At 42.8% G+C, this 20,358-nt stretch overlaps 1 protein-coding gene across 4 annotated transcripts in view; it reads left to right on the forward strand.

Annotated features, from left to right (window-relative positions):
- The window catches only part of LOC127069422 (homeobox protein homothorax), a 354,198-nt gene that overhangs the window by 188,378 nt on the left and 145,462 nt on the right, over positions 1-20,358 (forward strand). For all 4 annotated transcript variants that reach the window (XM_051006442.1, XM_051006440.1, XM_051006439.1 and 1 more), the window contains one exon: positions 6,987-7,097. In XM_051006442.1, the coding sequence (XP_050862399.1) occupies positions 6,987-7,097 (111 nt within the window). The remainder of the gene's footprint in view (positions 1-6,986; positions 7,098-20,358) is intronic.

A 20,358-nucleotide genomic window follows, 5' to 3' on the forward strand; every position in this document is an offset into this window, starting at 1 on the left:
TGTCTTTGTCTCTGTTTCTGTCTCCGTCTCTCGATTTTTTTTTCTCTCTTTTCTCGCATGTATTTTTGAATTAACATCGAAGTCTAACGCATCGTATTATCACAGGCGTAATTAATATAAAATTCCATTAGGACGTTTTAGAAAAGAGTAGATGTATCCCATGGAGAAAAATATTCCCGTTCGATTCGTTTCGGAATGGAAAGTACATAGGTGAAAGGAAAAGAGGGAGAGAGCCAATGGTCGAAGGGTTCGGTAACGTCAAGCACCGTCGATTCTCCGTGAATTTACGCTAAGTGCAACGGTGTTGCAGCGACGGGAGCGGTAATTCGGAGAACGTGGTCCTGGGGTCCCGGGGGCGGGTCGTAGGTCGGCAGGCAGAGTGCCAGAAAGAGAGGAGGACCGTGCCTGGGAACCTCCTCCTCCTCCTCCTCCTCCTCCTCCTCCTCCTCCTCCTTCTCCTCCTCTTCCTCCTCCTCTTCCTCTTCGACCTTCCTCTCTTCTCCCTCCTCTTCCTCCTTCCTCTCTTCTCCTTCCAACGTACCTACGCACAGAGACTCGGAATTGTAGCGCTAATTAAACCAACGCGTGTCACGAGGCTGACGTCACCGTCCGTGATTCCTCAGCGTCTACTACCTCCTCTTTCTCTCCTCCTCGTCCTCCGCCTATTTCGCTCGTTACGCTTGGCCGGTCCTTCGGATGCTCCGAGTTTCGACGTTCGAAGGGCGGATTTACGATGGGGTTTTATTCCGAACGGGAAACATGGCCGACCGGGATTCCATTGTAAATCGTAATTGATATCGTTTCGTTCGCGATATCATTAATATTTATCCCCGCGAGCATTCGTTAGATCCGCCCGATTGGAGCCGTTTCGATAACTCGCTACGTTCCGATTCGTCGGCGTGTAATTGCGCTCGATGCTCGATTTCGCGATCGAATTATTTCGTTGTAATCTATACAATCGAAATAATAATCGTTTTCAATTCGAATAGAATATATGTATATATATATATATATATATATATATAGAGCCGCGCGCGCGTGTATGTGTGTCTGTATATACATATATATGTATATACATAGCAGATAGAGATAGGTAGAGAGGTACGTATCGTATAAGTGTAGTTGAAGATCCGTATCGAGAGTAGTTGTCAATTTATTCCTCGTTCTAATGAATTTAATTTAGCGCGAAATTATCTTTTACCTTGTTAAAATACGAAATAAGAGACTGTAATCGAGAAAAGAAAGTACGGTAAAATACGCAAAATACTTACCTATCTACTTACTTATCTACTAACAGCGTTTAATAACAATCAATTCGGACGTCAATGTTAATCACCTTAAAGAAGCACGGCACAATTAGGGAAATCTTTGGGTATACCATTCGACTCCTCGTTTTATAAACTTTTAACAAAATATAACCGGGTCTTTCGATAAAGGGAATCGCGAAATTATAAAGGAAAGCTCTGGACTCGTCCAGCCGGGTCGAATTGCGATTCGCGTTGCTAAGTGCCAGTGTAAATTTGGTCTCGGACGCCACCGACGCCATTGAGAAAGAGTGTTAATTGCGAATTTGCGTTTTATAGAGGAAGTTGGCACTCGTACGTTCGTACGAGTATGTACAACTTTGAACACGTTCTGGTAGATGTAGGTAGATTGGTAGGTAGGTAGGTAGGTAGGTAGGTAGGTAGGTACCTACATACGCAATGTCCACTGCTCTCAGCTGTCGTCGTTGAATTTACGTTAACACCTTTGTTCGATCTTATCTTCGGTACGTAGAGCGGGCCCTTCGACCGTTTCCATTACGCGCTTCTTGCCATTACGCGTTTAATGGTAATCGTGCGTCCGTACGACTCGAAATGCCGACCTATACTTGTCTCTCTCTCTCTCTCTCTCTCTCTCTCTTTCTCTCTCTCTCTCATACGCGTGTCCCCGTGTATAGGTAGATAGGTAGGTACATACGTACGTAGCAATACGTGTATACGCAAGCGCAGCTTGCCAGTCGAACGCGAAACGTACCTACCTCTTATCTTTATTCCACTCGCTAATGCGCCATGCTTTCCACGTTTGACGCTTATCGTAATCGTCCATACTTTTTAATACCTCAGCAATTAAGTACCTACGTACCACCAATTCGTTTACAATTATGTCTCTTGTTCGCTACCACTTCGCCGCGAATTTATCCATTTTTTTTTTTCAAAAAAGGAATAAGCAAATAAATGCTAATAATCTAATTCTTTATTTAGCGGGAGAGGAGATACTGCGAGTGTGAGAATCAGAAAGAAAGAAAGAGAAAAAGTAAGAGAGAGAAAGAAAGAAAGAAAGAAAGAAAGAAAGAAAGAAAGATAGATAGAGAAGGGTTTTACTCGAAGGAGTCTTTGTTTGAAATCGTTCGCCATCGCGAAGAGCAATAAAGGAGAGTCAGGTGGTTACACTCGAGACCGAGTCGGCGAGATAGCGAAAATCGCGCGGCGTGCTGCATACAATTAATTACTATGCTCGAGCGCACTCTTCTCTCTCTCTTTCTCTCTCTTTCTCTTTCTCTCTGCGTCCCTCTCTTTTGAGTTGTCCTCTCGGATTCTCTCTGTGGACAGCAACCGGCGAGAGAATTCGATCCTCTCGCGCGGCGCTCGTTACGGAGCACCGCCGCGTCCTGTTTATCTATTTGAATTCGAAAGACGAGCCGAGCGAACGCGGTCCCGCAACAAATTACGTTTATCGGTCGTCATTAATCACTCGACTCTCCTCGAACATCTGCGAGAGGCCACCTCCCGTTTCTCCTCCGCCTTGTCTTGCCAAAGACGGACGATTTCGCGACGCTGACGTAACCCGTGGAAAATTCTTATTCGGCTTATCTTTCTTTTCTTTTTTCTTTTTTTTTTTCTTCTCTCTTCCTTTTTCTTCTCGAAAATATCCAATCAGTTTTACAGAAGAGAATGTACGGCCGGAGACTTTACCCAGCTAATCTTTCGGTGAGAAAATAATTTCAACGCCGTTCGTTCATCCCGATCGCTGATCTGCGGATTACTTTTGTCCTAAATAAAGAGAGAGAAAGAGAGAGAGAGAGAGAGAAGGATAGAAAGAGGGTGCCAACCTCGAATAAATTATGCGTCTGCAACATTGGTGGGTGGCTGTGAGAGAGATAGAGCTTAAGAAGAAGGATAGATCGATAGATAGAAGAAGAAAAGGATAGAAAGGGAGAGATAGATCGTTAGATAGAGAGAGAGAGAGAGAGAGAGAGAGAGAATGAGAAAGAGAGAGATACAGGCAAGAAGGAGAGCAGGTGCAAACTTGGCCTGTCAGGAAGTCGCTTACAGCTCGAGGACAAAAGCTTCCCGTGGGACTCGTGCTCCGCTGGAAACGCGGGTCTCGGGACTAGGGACCGAATAGGACGAAGAGAAAGAGAATAAGAGCAGAGTGAGAAAGAGAGATAGATAGATAGATAGGTAGATAGAGAGAAAGAGAGAGAGAAGAGGAGAGAGAGAGAGAGAGAGAGAGAGAGAGAGAGAGAGAGAGAGAGAGAGAGAGAGAGAGAGAGAGAGATGGAGGACGAGCCTAACTGTGAAATAACAGGCTTGCCTCCTCAACCCTCGTCCCGAAGATGCGAGCCTCATACGTCACTTCCTTACGGCGAAAGAGGGCGGCGTCTGAGGGTGAAAGCAAGTTATATTGATTTATTTATACCGAGGAGGCAACTCTGGTGTGATGGGGTTATTGAGAATGTAACCTAGGTATATCTTTCTCCGCACTATAACGATATCGACTTAGCTCGGATTTCTCTCTCAGATTAATACTGTTTTACTATTTTGCATCGTAACAGATAAACATTTTGTAACTTTGATTCTTGCATTTTACCTATCTATCTATCTATTAAGCGAATAATTAGCTATGAAAAAGTATAAAGAGAAAAAAAACCAACAGAAGGGGGAAAGGAAGGGAAAAGAAAAGGGGTAGGGTGGGGTGTGGTGGGCTGGGGAACTCGGTCGCGTGCCAGTCGAATTACATTTCAATTTATAAACGTCAAGTCGGATATTCGGATGCAAAAGTAAAGCGATAGTAGTCGGTGGCTTGGACGATGATGACGTGGTCATCGTGCCACTATCCATCCGACCGTTCCTCCTCTTCTTCTTCTTCTTCTTCTTCTTCGTCTTCGTCTTCGTCTTCTTCGTTCGTTCGTTCGTTCGTTCGTTCTTCTTCTTCTTCTCCTTCTCTTCTTCCTCTTCGCTTTCGCTTCGTCTTCGTCTCTACATGACTCGGGCGCGTGGCATGACTGTCGCGAACACGCGAACCCGTAGACCGAAGTTAACTCGCAATTTAGCCACGGCGATCGTTCAAAAGAGACGTCTCACTTGATGCCACTTAGCAAATCCTCCCTCTTCCTCTCCTTTTCTCTCTCTCTCTCTCTCTCTCTCTCTCTCTCCCTCTCCCTCTCTCTCTTCTATCTTATTCTTATTTTTCTTTCTTCGAACTCCTTTTCTCTCTTCGAGTTCTTACTCCAGAGAATCCTCGAGACTACGATGATGAGAAACGATTAAATTTACTCGCGTGCAGGAAAATACGAAAAGATCGTTCAGTTAATAACGCGATAGTATAGTTACTTACCTACCCTAAGAGGGTTCATTACGAACTCGCTTTGCGTCAATCGCGATCGAAGTGAAACACGGTTATTATCGGAATTTTCAATCGCCCGCGAGAATAATCGTAATAAGAATTTTGTTACGAGTCCCCCGAGCATTGGTATACTAACTATGTAAGTAAGTAAGTAAGTAAGTAAGTAAGTAAGTAAGTAAGTAAGTAAGTAAGTAAGTGAGTGAGTGCTTACGTTACGCTCGAGAATTCGAAGATTTTTCAGATTTTCCCACGGTAAATCAGAAACCGTGGAGGTTAATGGGCCCGACGCGTATGATTACAAGCTGTCTCCGAACGCTTATAAATCTTCTCTCATCGCCCTAGGATTCCTACTACAGGTATACAAAAGTTCTCTTCTCTCTGCTACGTGGAATCTCGAAATAGCAGTGACGCACACGGTTGGTGTGCTTCTACTGGTCCAACCAGACGAAGAAACGTCTTCGAATAATCCTGATATATTCTTCCTTCGTTTCGTCTCGACATATACCTAATACAAGATAGAAAAAGAATATATATATATATACACCTATATGTATAGATAGAAAAAGGAGACAGAATCCTGAGACATAGTCCTCGAGAGTGTAAAAACACATAGCCGATACCGTTCGGCTTTTGCCCTCCGTTCGATCAGACTTTAGAAGGCCAGTTGTATGGATTCGTCTTTATTTAGCCAGAAGGAAAACGTCGATGTCTATCTTCTAGTCGTAGAGTGTGAACAGGCGTCTCCGAAAACTCGTTCCATATGGCGTTAAATTTTCTGAAGGAGTTACCGTACTGTATGTTTTCTCTTGCCACTGGTGATTCGAAAATAATCACCAAGAACCCATAATTTCGCGGTTTGACCACGAATTGTCCCACCTACCTTAACCGCAACTCCAAGTTTTAAGGGCCTATCATTTCGTTCGGACCGTCTAATCAATGTTTTGTAAGAGAATTATGGAATAATAAAGACGCACGCTTATTTTCGTGTTTCGTTCGTTTAATAATGTTTAACGCGTATACGAGTTCGTTTTATTTATTTCTTTTCTTTTTTTTTTCTTTTTTCAAAGTTTTTAAATGTTAATTATCAAACGTCTGTTTGCGACGTATGTACGTGTGTCATAAGATACGCTTTTTAGATCGCGTATGTTTAAATGGACGTGTGATAGCGAATGTATTAAGGGTATAATTTTCATAGAAACAGAAGAGAGAAAGAGAGACATAGAATAGAGAAAGGAGGGTATATTCCAGAGATAAGACTATATCCTCTCTCATCCAGCGAGACCTCCCACTCTCTCCTTTGCGAAATTACTTCGCTCCGTGGCTTACTCTTATCCCGTACGGTGGCACCCTTTCTTACCGTGTATCCTCATTCGCTCGGGATCTACGTGGAAATAAAGTAGACGCCTTTTCTTATTTTCACATCCAGAAAATTGCACTTACGTTCTCTCGTGTCGTCTCTTCGTTGGAGACAATAAAAATAATAATGATGACGATAATAATTATAATAATAATAATACTAATAATAAAAACAATAATAATAATAATTATTGTTATTATAATGATAGTGATATGATCGTAGTCATTATATGGTAGTTAACGATATTAATGATAGCGATAGTACACAGGGGATTGGAATAAAACGTAATAATAGTTTTACAGATCGAATCGTCGCGATCAAGTTTTTCGTCGATCTCTTCGTGAACGTACGTTAAAAGCGTAGTCGATTAAACTTACGTTCGTGCAGTATACCCGAATATAAATTCGGAGATAAAAGCAAATGTTCTCTCTCTCTCTCTCTCTCTCTCTCTCTCTCTCTCTCTCTCTCTCTCTCTCTCATATCCGAGCAAACTTCTATTTACTTTACAGCACGTCGCGTCGGAGTTTATTCCGCGATAATAAATTTTTTATCGGACTTTCGCTCGTTCGCGGATAAGCGCGCGATGCATTTATCGTGCTGCACCGTTAGGCGGATAAACGATCGAACGAATAACGCTCTGTAATCGGACGTGCTCTTTGCCGCGCTTATTCAATTATTTTTATCACGACTTTATTGTTTCCGGTCCCGGTATAGTGGAAAAGAAACGAAAGGAAGCGATCATTTTTGTCACCTGTATTTTTTCTTCTTCCTCTTCTTCTTCTTCCTTCAGAATAAATTTTGATCGATATATCCTTCCAATAAAATTATAGTAGTATAAAATTTTATCGTCGAATAGGAAGTAGGTAACCGATAAGTCGTCATTGAGATGTCTTGGTATTCACGTTACTAGGATTCTTAAAGAATTACGATAATTTATGTCGATTGATTCGACTATGCGCTTGCATTTTCGAACGTGAATAAATACGGCGCGAAGACTAACAAAATAATTTGCTTGTTTCAGGAAAATGGTGTCCGCGTAGAGAATGGAGTTCGCCGCCAGACGCGCAAAGAGCGGCGAGCGATGCTGCGCGTCGTGGCGTCCTTTATTCCTCCGTCTTCCTCGGCAGCCCTGGTAAGTTAATAATAAGAAAAAAATGCATATATATATATATATATATATATATATATATATATATTACATACAAACACATATATACATAAATACTGGCATCTCATACGTATCAAAAGCTAAGTTAACAAGCCACCCTGAAGAAGAAACATCGGTATCAATCTCAATCAACCCTCTCAAACTAGATAGAAAGACCTAGAGGGGAAAGTCATAGTACTCTTACATATACCTCGGTACACTTAACGACATTTTTTCGCGCTCTAACACTCTCCGTTTCGATGCCATTAATCATGGAATATTATCAGTGCTAGTTTTGCGCGTTCGTTCGTTCGACGAGATAGGAAAAAGACGGTGGAAAGGGGGAGGCGTAGGTGTACGTAGGTATATTGGTATATGCAAAGAGTCTCTCTTTCGTTCTCTATCTCTCTTCCTCTCTCTCTCTCTCTCTCTCTCTCTCGTTTTCTCGCGAGGAGGAGAAAGAGGAGGAGGAAGAGGAAGAGGAAGAGGAGGGCGAGTACACGCACAGCAACGATGGGAGGAGCGAATCGCGTACGGAGCATAAACAAGTTTTAATCGTGCCTCGAGCATTCGCCGCGTTGAATAAATATTGATATCGGCTGACGCGACGGCCAATCAGAATCGGGGCTTATAAAACAGGGCGCTTACACCTCTCTCTCTCTCTCTCTCTCTCTCTCTCTGTCCGTCTCTATTTCCCTCTCTTTCTCTTTCTCTCTTTCCTCCCGCTTCTCGACACGGTGACGCACGTACAAAACGGCAGCTGCGATCGCACGAAAATAATGATCATTATTCCGGGTCCGTAATTGCGAGCGATCAGCTACGCCTGATAGATTCGATCCATCGGGAAGTGTTTTACTTATTTCCTTCTCTTTTTTTTTCTTTTTTCAAACTCTTTATCTTTTCCTCTTTTTTTTTTTTTTGTAAATATTTTTCGTTCTTCATTTTTCTCGTGAGCGCGCACGATCATCGTCCGCGTAGAAAAATATTCTTGATTATCGTCGACATTGTTTCGAAAACATTATTAATTATAAATCGGTATATTCTTCTGGTACGTATCATTCACCAACGACAAATTTATACGGAACGGAAGTATGAAAAAAAAAGAAAAAGAAAGAAAGAAAGAATTACAAAGCGATTGCAATTAATAAAGAAAGTATTGTACGGGATTAGATTTAACGAAGAAGACGACGACGACGACGACGACGACGACGACGATCATCATCTTCGAGAGACATTTAAGTTTGGAAAAGATGCGGGAAGAAAAAACAAAGAAGGAGGAAGCGATAGAGCGTAAGAGAGTAGAAGAAGAGAGCGCTTTCCCGTTGATAAGTAATCGAATGAGTAATCGGGCCATTCCGACGGCACGTAAAGGCTCATCACGAAAAGACGAGATATATATCGCGTGCGCATGCGCGTTCTTTCTATCTTCCTCTTTCTTTCTCATTCTCCTACGTATGCGTGTATCTCTCTCTTTCGCGAAGGAAAAGGATGGGACGAAAGAGAGACAGAAAGAGACAGAGAGAAAGAAAGAGAGAGAGAGAGAGAGAGAGAGAGAGAGAGAGAGAGAGAGAACGGTCCTTCTGGTGTGTAAAGAGAAGAAGAGAAGGTTGCCGTGCTAGCTCTCGGTATGTATATGTGTGTATATATGAGAGGAGAGAGAGAGAGAGAAAGAGAGTGAGTGAGTGAGTGAGAGAGAGAGATACTGAGAGGGCGAGAGACGTGAGGCGTCTCCATGGCAACGAGGCGAGGCGGGATTGCGACGGTAACCATGGCAGCCGCGAGTTCCTCTCTCGGGCCGACCTGTCTGTCCTCTTTCTGGAGCCTCCTCGTTCTCCTCTCGTCTGCTCCTCTTCCTTCCGCCCACGGAGCGCGCGAGTCACGGCCGATCCCGGAGGAGGGAGGGAACAAGGAGGACCGCTTCTACTCCCCGGACGAAAACCCTCCTTCCTTCTTTCTTCCTTCATCCTCATCTCTCTCTCTCTCTCTCTCTCTCTCTCTCTCTCTCTCTCTCTCTCTCTCTCTCTCTCTTTCTATTTTTTCTCTGTCTTTCTCTTTTTCTATATTTCTCTTTCTCTCTCATTCTCGGTACTTTTATTATTTAATTTTAATATTCATCGAGATTTGTCAAATTTGTGGATATTTTCGTAAAGTAATATTTAAGATTCGTATTATATCGTAATATTTATGTTAGTCTTTTTTTTTTTTTGAAATCATTTATTTCGATTTGATAATTTTATTCGTTTGATAGTACGCTAGTGTACCGTTAATATTCATCGACTAATCCCTCTATCTATTTTAACGCCTCTCTCAGTCGTCCTTCCGTTTCTTTCGTCGCTGCGTTCCAGATACAAACCGATAACGTAGCTGTTTTTCGCGCTCACCGGTAAGATCGGTTCTCGAGTATCAAAGTCCGAGACTTATACTCAACTATCTCATGCTAATGCGAGTGTACCGCGACGCGCGTCAACTTCGATTAATTATTATGATTCGTTGAGAGCGCCAGTTTTTCATGAAACGAGTTTCGTCGGACGTATACGACGTGATCGTTAATCCGAGAGATATGTACGACGTGTATTAATAATTAAATAGGTTACGATGACTATAAAAGTATTCCAATTCATAAGTACATATATATATATATAAACAAAAAAAGAAAAAAGGTTCAACTCAGTTATCTATACTTATCCACGTCGTTTTAATTATTTCATTAACCGAACGTAATTATATAAAAATAAAATAATATTTATATTTGATCCTAATGCCACAATATTTTTGCAATCACCGTCCGTACCTACCAATTACGATGATAATATTTATTCCCATATAGTCGATCGAAAGTTGATGAAAGATTTATGAACAGATTATAAATGCTTGGAACGATTAAAATTCAATACATTATAATATTCTATAAACGACTAATTTTATAATCCTGACAAGAAATAAATTATCCGTTAAGACGAATCCTACGTTTGGGAGAACATTTGACATAAATATCGAAGATCCATCGAGATTCTTTGACGGGAAAAGAAACGAGGGGTTCACGTTCGATTATACTCGTGGAATCCACGCATTCCATGCATCGCTCGGTTCTCTATTCGACTCTTCGATACGTCTCTCGCGAGAATCAAGTTTCTTGTTTGTGTGTGCGAGCTCGAAATGTATGTACGCGCGCGCGTCCACGTTTACTCGCCGCCTACGTCTCTCGGCGTTCGACGACATATTTCCGTCTCCCCATTTATTATTACGAGGAGAGGCACGCGGTTACTCCTTAACGGAGCGAGCGCGAGCGCTCGCGTTATTTCGAGTTATAGGAACGGCTTCGAACGAACGAACGAACGAACGAACGAACGAACGAACGAAACGGGAACGTTTCTTATTTCGAGAAGAAAAAGAGATAAAATAAGGTCGATCTTAACTCGACCAATTTTATTTTCCTCGGAGATATTCGCGGAGGTGGACCGTAACGTCGAGAGTTTACGTTCCGACGACACCGAGAATCGGCCGGTTCTCTTGCCAGAAGAGATCAAGCTCGAAAGTGTGAGTGAGAGAGAAAGAGAGAGAGAGAGAGAGAGAGAGAGAGAGAGAGAAAGAGAAAGAGAAAGAAAGAGAAAAAGAGAAAACGAATTAGGACGAGGCCGCGAAACAAATTCGAGAGAGATCGGTACATAACCACAGAGAGAAAGAGAGAGCCTATACCTATACGATTCGTCCGTGATCTCGTTAGTTCGCGAACTTTGTCTTTCCAACCTCGAAAAGGGTTTTTCAATGAAAGAGAGGGCGAGAGCAAGAGGAATTCTCTCTCGCTTTCAGGTTCCGCTTTTTCGTCGGTCGCACGTCATAGACTCACCCTCCGGGTTCAGACTCACCCTACGATGGTGGCTCACGGCGTGCCACCCTTTTCCGTGAGTGTAGCGTAATGTAAGGGTTGCGTCCGCGTTGGCGTTTGGGGTGAGAGAGTTTAAAACCCCTCGGGACTTGAGGTCCGGGCCAGTTAGATTTATCGGATGTTTTGGTTGGCGGCCATTGTTAGCCATCCTCTTTCTCTTTCTCTCTCATTCTCTCTTCTACCAACCTTTCGTCCGTCTCTCTTTCTACGTTCTACTCGTCGGCGCATTGGCGTAGCAATCGAGATCGTTCGGAGGGAAAGTTTTTTTCTTTTTTTCTTTCTTTCTTTCTTTCTTTTTTTGTTCCTTTTTTTGTTTCTTCTTTTCATTCTTTTTTTCTTTCTTTCTTATTTCTACTTCTCTCTTTTTCTCTCTTTCGACTGGACTTTCGGATATGACTCGGCTCGAGAGATTGACGTCAACGATAACATAGGTCATCGTTTCTCGAGATATCGGTTAAGAGAAGTAGAGCTTTCCCCGTCGTTTTTTTCCTGCCTCCTCCCTTCCTCCTCTCTACACACCCTATCCACTTTTCATCTTTACCAACGAGAACTGGTTGTTCTCATTAATGAGATTTCTTCTTTTTCTTTTTTTTTTCTTTTCCTTTCGTTTCTTTCTCTTTCTTCGGACGGATTCTACGGTGAAGAAATCTTACGCAAGCGACGATTGCGTTCGATTTATGAACATCTTTTGGCTTCTACCAGGCGCATTATTATCACCATTCTCGATATGATTTATTCAATTGGACTTTACGTTGGTTTAGAACAATGCAATTGCGAAAAATGTCTTTAATTATATACATTGTTAACGGTTAAACTAGTGCTTGATAACATCTTTATTGTTATTTTATTTATTAACGTTAGTTACATAATAACCTTATCAAATTTTGAAATCGTATGCTATTCGTCGAGGTATTCACGCCATTGGAATGATCTTGGTCGTGGCTCGCAAACAATCGTTGTAGCCGAGCCAGCAGAAACACTCCGTATACGCGTATCTCTCTCTCTCTCTTTCTCTCTCTCTCTCTCTCTCAAAGCCCACCCCACATGGCATTGTGTGCGGTGATTTGAGCGATGTTCAAGCTCGCGGCTCGCGACCCCCGACTTCGACCCTCTCGACCGCAGTTTCGTCTTCTCCTTCACCTCCTCCTTTTTCTTCTCCTTCTCCTTCTTCTCATCCTCCTTCTCTCTCAATACATCAAGCATCTAAACGTTCGTTCGATTCGTCGCGCATCGAAATATACCTATCGTTTGCCATCGAAAACGCGTCTATCAAATACATCGAAATATCACTTTTTGTCTCTCTAATTATTTACATTTTAACTTTCTTCTTCTTCTTCTTCTTCTTTCTTTTTTTTTCCTTCAATGACGATCGATGCCCAGCACTGAGAGACATCTCGTAGAATATTTTAACTCATGAATGAGGGAGAGAACTAACGGACAAATTGACGAGTCCCGACGACTCGGGGAAACTCGATCGTTTATTCAGCGCTGACAGTCGGTTCGGCTAATGTAGAAGGCAGCCACCGCTTGAACGTCTACATTCTTCGATATCCATAATTCATCGACGAAATCGAGACGCAAACGGGTAATCCGAAAACGTCGGTAGAGATAGGGAAACGTTGGATCGCGTTCCGCGATTCGTGAATGATTATACAATAGCTTTGTACTCGATAGCCTAGGAAGGATAAGAGAAAGATAGAGAACGTGATAGAGAACGAGAACTCTTGAAGTAAAATTCTTTCGTGTAGTCTTTGAGGGCCACCTCGTGTTCTTCGATTAGTAAAAGACCGACCCGACCGTGAACCCTCTCTTTTTCTCTTCCTCGTTCTTTCCTTTTCTCTCTCTCTCTCTCTCTTTCTCTTTCTCTGTCTTTCTTTTTCTTTTTCTTTCTTTTTTCCTCTCTCATCGAGCAAGCCGACGTAACAACCATAGCTGGAGAAGATTCCTCTTTCTCCTTTCCTTCCATCTTCCTTTCTCTCTTGCGTTCTATCTCGTGGCACTGATTGGACGATCCATCACCGACCTTTTCTCTCTCTCTCTCTCTCTCTTTATATATATATATATATATATCTTTTCTCGGGACACGTAGAGATACGGACATATGCGTATTCACGCACGTAGCTTTTCTGTCGCGCGTGTAGACACGCTCATGGTGGGCCTTTTGCGCGCACGCGCTTTCCTCAGAGAGAAAGAGAAAGAGAGAGAGAGAGAGAGAGAGAGAGATAAATAGATAGATAGATAAAGAGAGAGAGAGAGAGAGAGAGAAAGATCGCATACCGGCAACTATCGCCCAGAGGGGCAGCCATTCTCCAAGAGAGAGAGAGAAAGAGAAAGAAAGAGAGAGACAGAGAGGGTGGGAGGGAGGATAATTGGTTCCCATGGAGGCAGAAAACGCCTCGCTCGAAAACGTCCCGCTCGAAACTCTGCATCGGCCGTGCGGCCGATGCGAGCGGAAGAGACCTCAGGGAAGAGAAGGGGAGTCCAGAAGGAGAAGAGGGCTCGAAACGAAGACGAGAATGCTATCGGGAAACCGATCGTCGATGCTCCATTTCACGGATGAAAATTTGCCTCTTACCGAGTCTGATCTCTTATCTTTATATTAAATACGTGGGTATATCCCTAATACGGAATGTACCTATCATTTTTGATATCGTATGAAATAATTAATGCGATTACTTGTAACGAATACACGTGTTGATAAATCTTTGTAAATTTTTTTCAGAAATTTCTGCTAATTATAGTATGAATATCGATATTATATCGTTTAAAGTCGAAAGAGTTCGAAAGAGAGAGAGAGAGAGAGAGAGAGAGAGAGAAAGAGAGAAAGACTCGAGACGATAAGAATGATGAGTCTCGCGAAATGTACGCGGTCCGTGCTGGCAGCTTTGGACCGCATTCATTAGTTCCTTATTCAAAGGCACGGAAATAGTTCCGGAGTTACACGAGGCACAAAGCACAAAGCTCTGCCGTGGAACAATGAGAGATAGAAGGGTAGAAAGAGGGACAGAGAGAGAGTGAGAGAGAGACAGAGAAGGGCCGACTGCAGATTTCATGAAGTTCAAGATAGGCACAATGGTTTAGCCGCTGAGAGTACTGCTTCTCTCTCTCTTTCTCTCTCTCTCTCTCTCTCTCTCTTACATTTCATATATACAATATACAATATATATATATACAATATATATATATATATATATATATATATATATATTGTATATATATATATGCACATCCCTTTTCATCTCCATCTCGTTCTCTTCGCAATATTCATACGTGTTGAATATATTAATACTCTGAGAGATATGTAAAATGTCTGTGTACGTGTAACGATGTCTCTCTCTCTCTCTCTTTCTATCTGGTTCCCCGTTCGGTCTACTGGTTGGCTGCAATATTAGTGAAATGTGTCTCGGAGTATGCCCATGTGCGACTCCGATATTAAACAGCAGCCGTCGCTGCATCTGCGCTTTACTCTCGCACCCCGTACCACCATCATCCTTGCTCTCCAAACTTACTCGCATGTACCTTCGTGTTTCCAACGAGACTTTTACCGAGTAGAGAAATTTCGACTCGCACTCTCTCTCTCTCTCTCTCTTTCTCTATTTCTCTTTCTTATTCTTTTATCGAAAAATAATGTGTCCGAGGTATAGTAACGTCGGGTGTCGTGTCGCTACGGTGCCACGGAGCCGCGCGATATTTTTCGAAATATGAAATTCGAGAACGAGTAGTACGTCATACGAAGAAAGTGCTAGCGAGCAGCTGCTGGTAATGGTAGCAAAGCTCGAAGATCGTTCTCCTTTATGTGCTTCTTCTTTTCGTTTTTTTTTTTTTTATCTTTCCTAGTAGCACTAGTAGGTGACACGTTTTTGAACGATAATTCAAGGATTCTTCGGTAAGAATTTTCGTTTCTCATATGGTGGGTGCTTCTCTCGTTTAACGCGAACATTTTCGTGAAATCTCGTTCTACCCTTTCCCACAGAACGTGACTCGTTTTCATATTCATAACCGTAACCGATCATCCGTCGATCGTAAGCTACGCGATCGTACGTAATAACTCTGAGATTAAAGTTTGGCCTCGGTCTCGTAAAAGACTCTCCTTATTTTCCTTTTTTTTTTTTCTTTCTTTCTTTCTTTCTATAAGAAGAGTGAACGTCTCGGTGCGTCGAGCGCGATTCTACAGGCGCGTCTAATAATCGAAGAAAACGAGCGCTTGCTCGCTCGAATCGAGTCACGGTCTTTCGTTGCAACCCCTCATTATCGTTCACCGATGTTGGACCGGCCTTATCCTATACCTCTCGGACGGTTTACCGATTACGATCGTTTCGCGCGACGTAATCGACGGCACTTTGCATGATCGACACACCCCCATCCTTCTTTCCAAATAATTTACCATCATTTTTTCCCTCTTCATTGAACGTGAAAAAGGCATGGTAGAGGAATCGTCGTTGTGTGGATACGGTTCCTTCTTTTTCTTTTCTTTTTTTTTTTGGAAATACAAAAAAGAAGAGAGAGAGAGAGAGAGAGAGAGAGAGAGAGAGAGAGAGAACGAGGACAGAGAGAAATAATTAAAACGTGAATTTGACTGTAGGGGAAAAAAGGGCCGGACCAACGTTAAAAGGAAGAAGAAAAGAACGAAAGAATTCGGAAAATAGACGATATGCTTCTAAAACGGACAGAGATAAAGATAGAAAACATTATGAAACAGACGAAAAGAGATAGAAATACACACACACACATATATATATATATAGAGAGAGAGAGAGAATATGGAAGTAGGAAGGATGCTTTCTCGTTCGTTTCTCGGTGGTAGAAGCGCATCGGTTCAGCCCTCTCTGTCTTTCTCCAACTTCTACACCACCACCACCACCACCACCTCCTCCTCCTCTGGCTCACCTCGAGCGTGCCCCTGCACGTAGCTCTCCCAACGTACGGTCCTGGAACGGCGGTAGCAGCAGCACCACCACCGGCACCCAATCCAGACCCTGCGGCTGTCAAACGCAGCCCGAATCTTCTTCTGCTCGTGACAGCCTGGAAATGAAGAGAGTGCCCCGTGCACGCCGTATTCTACCGCTTCCTACGTGCGTTCTCACCGCCGCTGGCTTTCCACACACGCGACTCCCTTTAATCCGCCCCTGCGACCTCGGACTCAACCCTTTTTCTCTCTCTTTCTCTCTCTCATTCTTTTTCTCTTCTTTCTCTTTCTTTTTTTCTTCTTTTTCCTACTCCTACAAGCTCCCCATCTTCTTTTCCTCGAAACGAAATTAATCTTCTACGCTATATGTATAACATATTTTACAGAGTTTTTCTTTTTTCTTTTTTTCTTTTATTTAAATATACGTACTCGCTTGACAATCAAAGATCATTAGTGATTCGAGGAAGTTTTCACGCGCACTCTCTCTCTCTCTTTCTCTCTTTCTTTTTTTTCTCTCTTTCTCTTTCTCTCTCGGTCGTGAATGTTCGTAGATATGAGTGTGTGGTCGAGCCGTCCGATTACGAAGCGCTTTTCGAGCTCGATCATTAGCGCAATTATTATTGTGTCGGAGTACAATGAGCGCACCGCCATCGTTGAACAACGATAAAAGGTGAAGAGGCGAAGGGGCGGAGAGAGAGAGAGAGAGAGAGAGAGAAAGAGGAAAAGAGAGAAATAATAAGAGAAGTGTTCGTAGAAGCGGAGTAGGTAGGTAGGTAGGTACTACATGTATATATCGTAGTCGAGGAACAAAAATAGAAAGGCGGTATAAAAGAAAGCTTTAATGAAGGAAGAGGGAAGTGCCTTCCAGCCGCTAATTGCATTTCGTTTGTCGTACCGAACGCAATTTTTATCCTAATCAATTTTTCTTTGAAGGAAATAACGTGATTGGTTAACTTATTGGTTAACTTATGCGTGTATATATATATATATATATATATATATATATATATCCGCATCGTATGAGATTGTATCGCATTAATCCCAACAGCGAATTTTACTTAACAACATTCATTCAATTTCCAACAAGAACCTTTCACTTTTTTATATCGAAAAAAAATAACAAAAAAAAAAAAAAAGAAATAGGAAACGCTCAATTTCCACCGGTAACCCATCATTTATCTGTTGTGTAGTAGTAGTAACGCGTAACTACGCAGAAGAAAAAGTATAGGAAATAAAATTCAACTTCTCGTTAAAACTCGACGAATTTATTTCTTTTCTTTTTTCTTTTTTTTTTTTATCGTGCCCCTGGAAGCTTTTAATTGAGACACGTTTCCCTCTTTCGTGCTCTTCCGCCAACGTAGGTAGTATACTTTACTCTTTCTTCCTCAATTCCATACAGAGTTCGAGAGAAAAAGACGCGACACAAATTATTATGCCAGTCCAGTCCAGCACTCTTATCTTTCTGCCGGCTTGTTTCTCACCCTGCCCTATTAGTTCTCCGTGTCCGGAGAATCTATACTCCTTTACCCTCTTTCTTCTCTCTCTCTCTCTCTCTCTTTCGCGAGTTCTCGACGAGGTCTTAAAGCGAGTCACCGGCGTCCAGCAAGAGCGGTGAAATACTGCGACTCGATTTCAACACCTCGGCATCGTTAATTAGCGGTGCCACTCGAGTTTTATTCCAGCAGCTTCCTCGTGTTTAATTACAACCACAGAGAAGGAGAGGACCGGAGGTGGTGGAGGAATGGAAGAGAGGAGGTGGTGGCGTGCGCGCGCGTGCTACGTTATCTCCTCTACCTGCCGGACGTGACACACCGGCTCTCACGAGTTCTGTCTGTGCGCTCTAACACGCATACCACTTTCTCTCTCTCTCTCTTTCTCTCTTTCTCTTTCTTTCCTTTTTTTCCTTTTTTACTGCACGAGCCGTATCTTCGATCGTGTCGACGATTCGATAATGAGGTCGTGGCTTCCTCCGACTTGGAGGCGTCTTCGATCGAAGAGGAAGAGTAAGAGAGAGAGAGAGAAAGAGAGAGAAAGGGAGAGAGAGAGAGAGAGAGAGAGAGAGAGGAAGAGAAAAGGAATATATTTACCCATCTTGGAACATGGCACCTCTGTTAGTTTGTCAGGCGATCGGTGTTTTTCGAAGGAGGGAATGTCGGACAACGATACGTTATCGTTCGATCAAACCTCGCGTCCGGAGTAATAACAGGTGTCGCTTGTCGTTCTTTATTAACTTCGTTCGCGCGAGTTCTCGCTCTTCTTATACACACACATACACTCTCTCTCTTTCTCTCTCTCTCTCTCTCTTTCTCTCAGTCTTCATCTTCTCTTTGGTTCGATAAATCGATCGGACTCTCATCGTCGAAAATCGACAATTTTTCCTTCATGCCAGCCTCCTGTTTTATTCGTACGCAGAAAGCTGACAGGAAACAGATTCGTTTCCCACCAGCGTCTGTTCGTTCGTTTCTTCCATCCTACCTACGTATGTATGTACATTCGTTCATTCGTTCGTTCGTTCGTTCGTTCGTTCATTCGTTTGTTTGTTTGTTTGTTCGCGTTAATTCTTCGCCGAAGAAAAGCTTATACAGAGGGTGGCTGCACGCGGTATAGGTCAATGGGAAACTAATTGTCGACGTTTCGAGGGTGCGTGCAGGAGCAAGGGTGCTAGCTATTACTCCGAGGGTCGATTCGAGGGTCGCTCGAGAAGTCCGAACACTCGAGAGAACAAGAAAGACAGAGAGAGAGAGAGAGAGTGAAGCAGCAGTCTAGCTGACTAGATGTTGCTTGGACCGGTGAGACGAAACATGCCGTTGGTCGAATGGGGTTGAGAAGGCCGAACGAGGACGCACTTCACTCGAGAGGACCGACAACAGATTGCTGTGACGAAAGAAACAATGGGACGCTGCCCTTGCTATTCGTTTATTCGACCAATGCCTTCCTTCTTTATCTTTTAAATAAGGTAGACGCAATTTATGGAAAACGCGTGAGAAACGCGATCGATCTTTCGACGAAAAACACGAAAACATTCTTTTCTGTTACGATAGAATTGGAGGACGTCGTAACATGCCGTGCGAAACGACCTTGACTCTCTTTAGTCCCTTTTATAAATTCGTCGTGTTCATTAATCACTCGGGAGACGCGGGACCGTCCGCACGGTTAAAATATCTTTTACATAATCTTTCGAGGTTCAAAAGGCGATACCACGCGAGGGATCAATGATCCCTAACGATCGAATCTCGAATCTCGTTATTTCGTTATATCGAAAGTTCAACGCTAAAAACGTTCAAAGCGAAATTCTCTTCTTGCGAGAGTTTTCTTTCTGTCCCTTTGGACGGGACGAAAATCGAAGAGAAAAAAAACAAGGGAAAAGATAGAGAAGGAGCAAGCCGATATATTATGCAGATACGTGAAGTAGGTGTACGGTATATGTTAAAGCTGTGCTAAAGGAGGCCCGTGTGGGCGAGACATTCCGTAATTTTACGATTATTTTAGCACCGGTCTCCCGTAGACATTATTTTATCGCCGCACTTCTCTTCGAGAATCGTGCAAAAGGAGGAAGTGCGACGCTCGTCGATGGGAAAAAAATTATTTCTCTTTATCTCTTTGCTTTTTCTTTTTTCCTTTTCTTTTTCTTTTATGTTTTCTACTTTTCTCTCTCTCTCTCTCTCTCTCTCTCTCTCTCTCTCTCTCTCTCTCTCTCACTCTCTTCTTTTTCTGTCCTTCTGATCTTATTTCGAAGTAAACAAATGGCTCCGAAAGATGCTACGTAGAGTGAGAAAGGATAGAGAAAAAAATAAAACGATAAAAAGATACAAATAAAAAAATAAAGAAAATAGTAGAATTCGTGGAGAGAAGTATAATCGTCCTTCTTGGCGTCGTCTTAGTCGATGTCGTCGTCTTAGTCGTCTTCGTCTTCTTGCTCGTCTTTGTCGCAGCTGTCGCTGTTTTGTCTGCTTTCTACTCCCTATCGTTTTCTCTCTCCTTTTCTCTCTCTCTCTCTCTCTCTCTCTCTCTCTCTCTTACTTTCTCTCACGATAGTCGCTATTTTGGTACACGTTAAAAATGCATCCATCGAGAGTCACGTCAACGCGCCCATTCGCTGGCACGTCGTCGACCTTCCTCCCAGTCGGTATCCTTCCCTTCGAACTTCGATCCTTCGAGAGATCGGGAGGGTCTAACGAGCAGCCATTATGCATCCACGCGTGTATCCTTCGTACGAGGAACTCGTGGAGGAAACCATACCTACGTGATTTCGTTGCTCGCCAACAACACAACACAACACAACACAACACAACGTTGCTCTACGTTTCCTTTCTTCCTCTCTTTTTTCTTTCTTGTCCCCTTTTTTCTTTATTTCTTTCAACCCTTTCATTTCTTTTCTTTTCCATGTCTTTTCCTTTTCTCTGTTTTTTTTTTTTTTTAATCTGGTATCATGCATAAGAAGGGAGTCAAGTGTA

The sequence above is a fragment of the Vespula vulgaris genome, chromosome 15 (assembly GCF_905475345.1).
Source record: "Vespula vulgaris chromosome 15, iyVesVulg1.1, whole genome shotgun sequence".
NCBI classification, from domain to species: domain Eukaryota; kingdom Metazoa; phylum Arthropoda; class Insecta; order Hymenoptera; family Vespidae; genus Vespula; species Vespula vulgaris.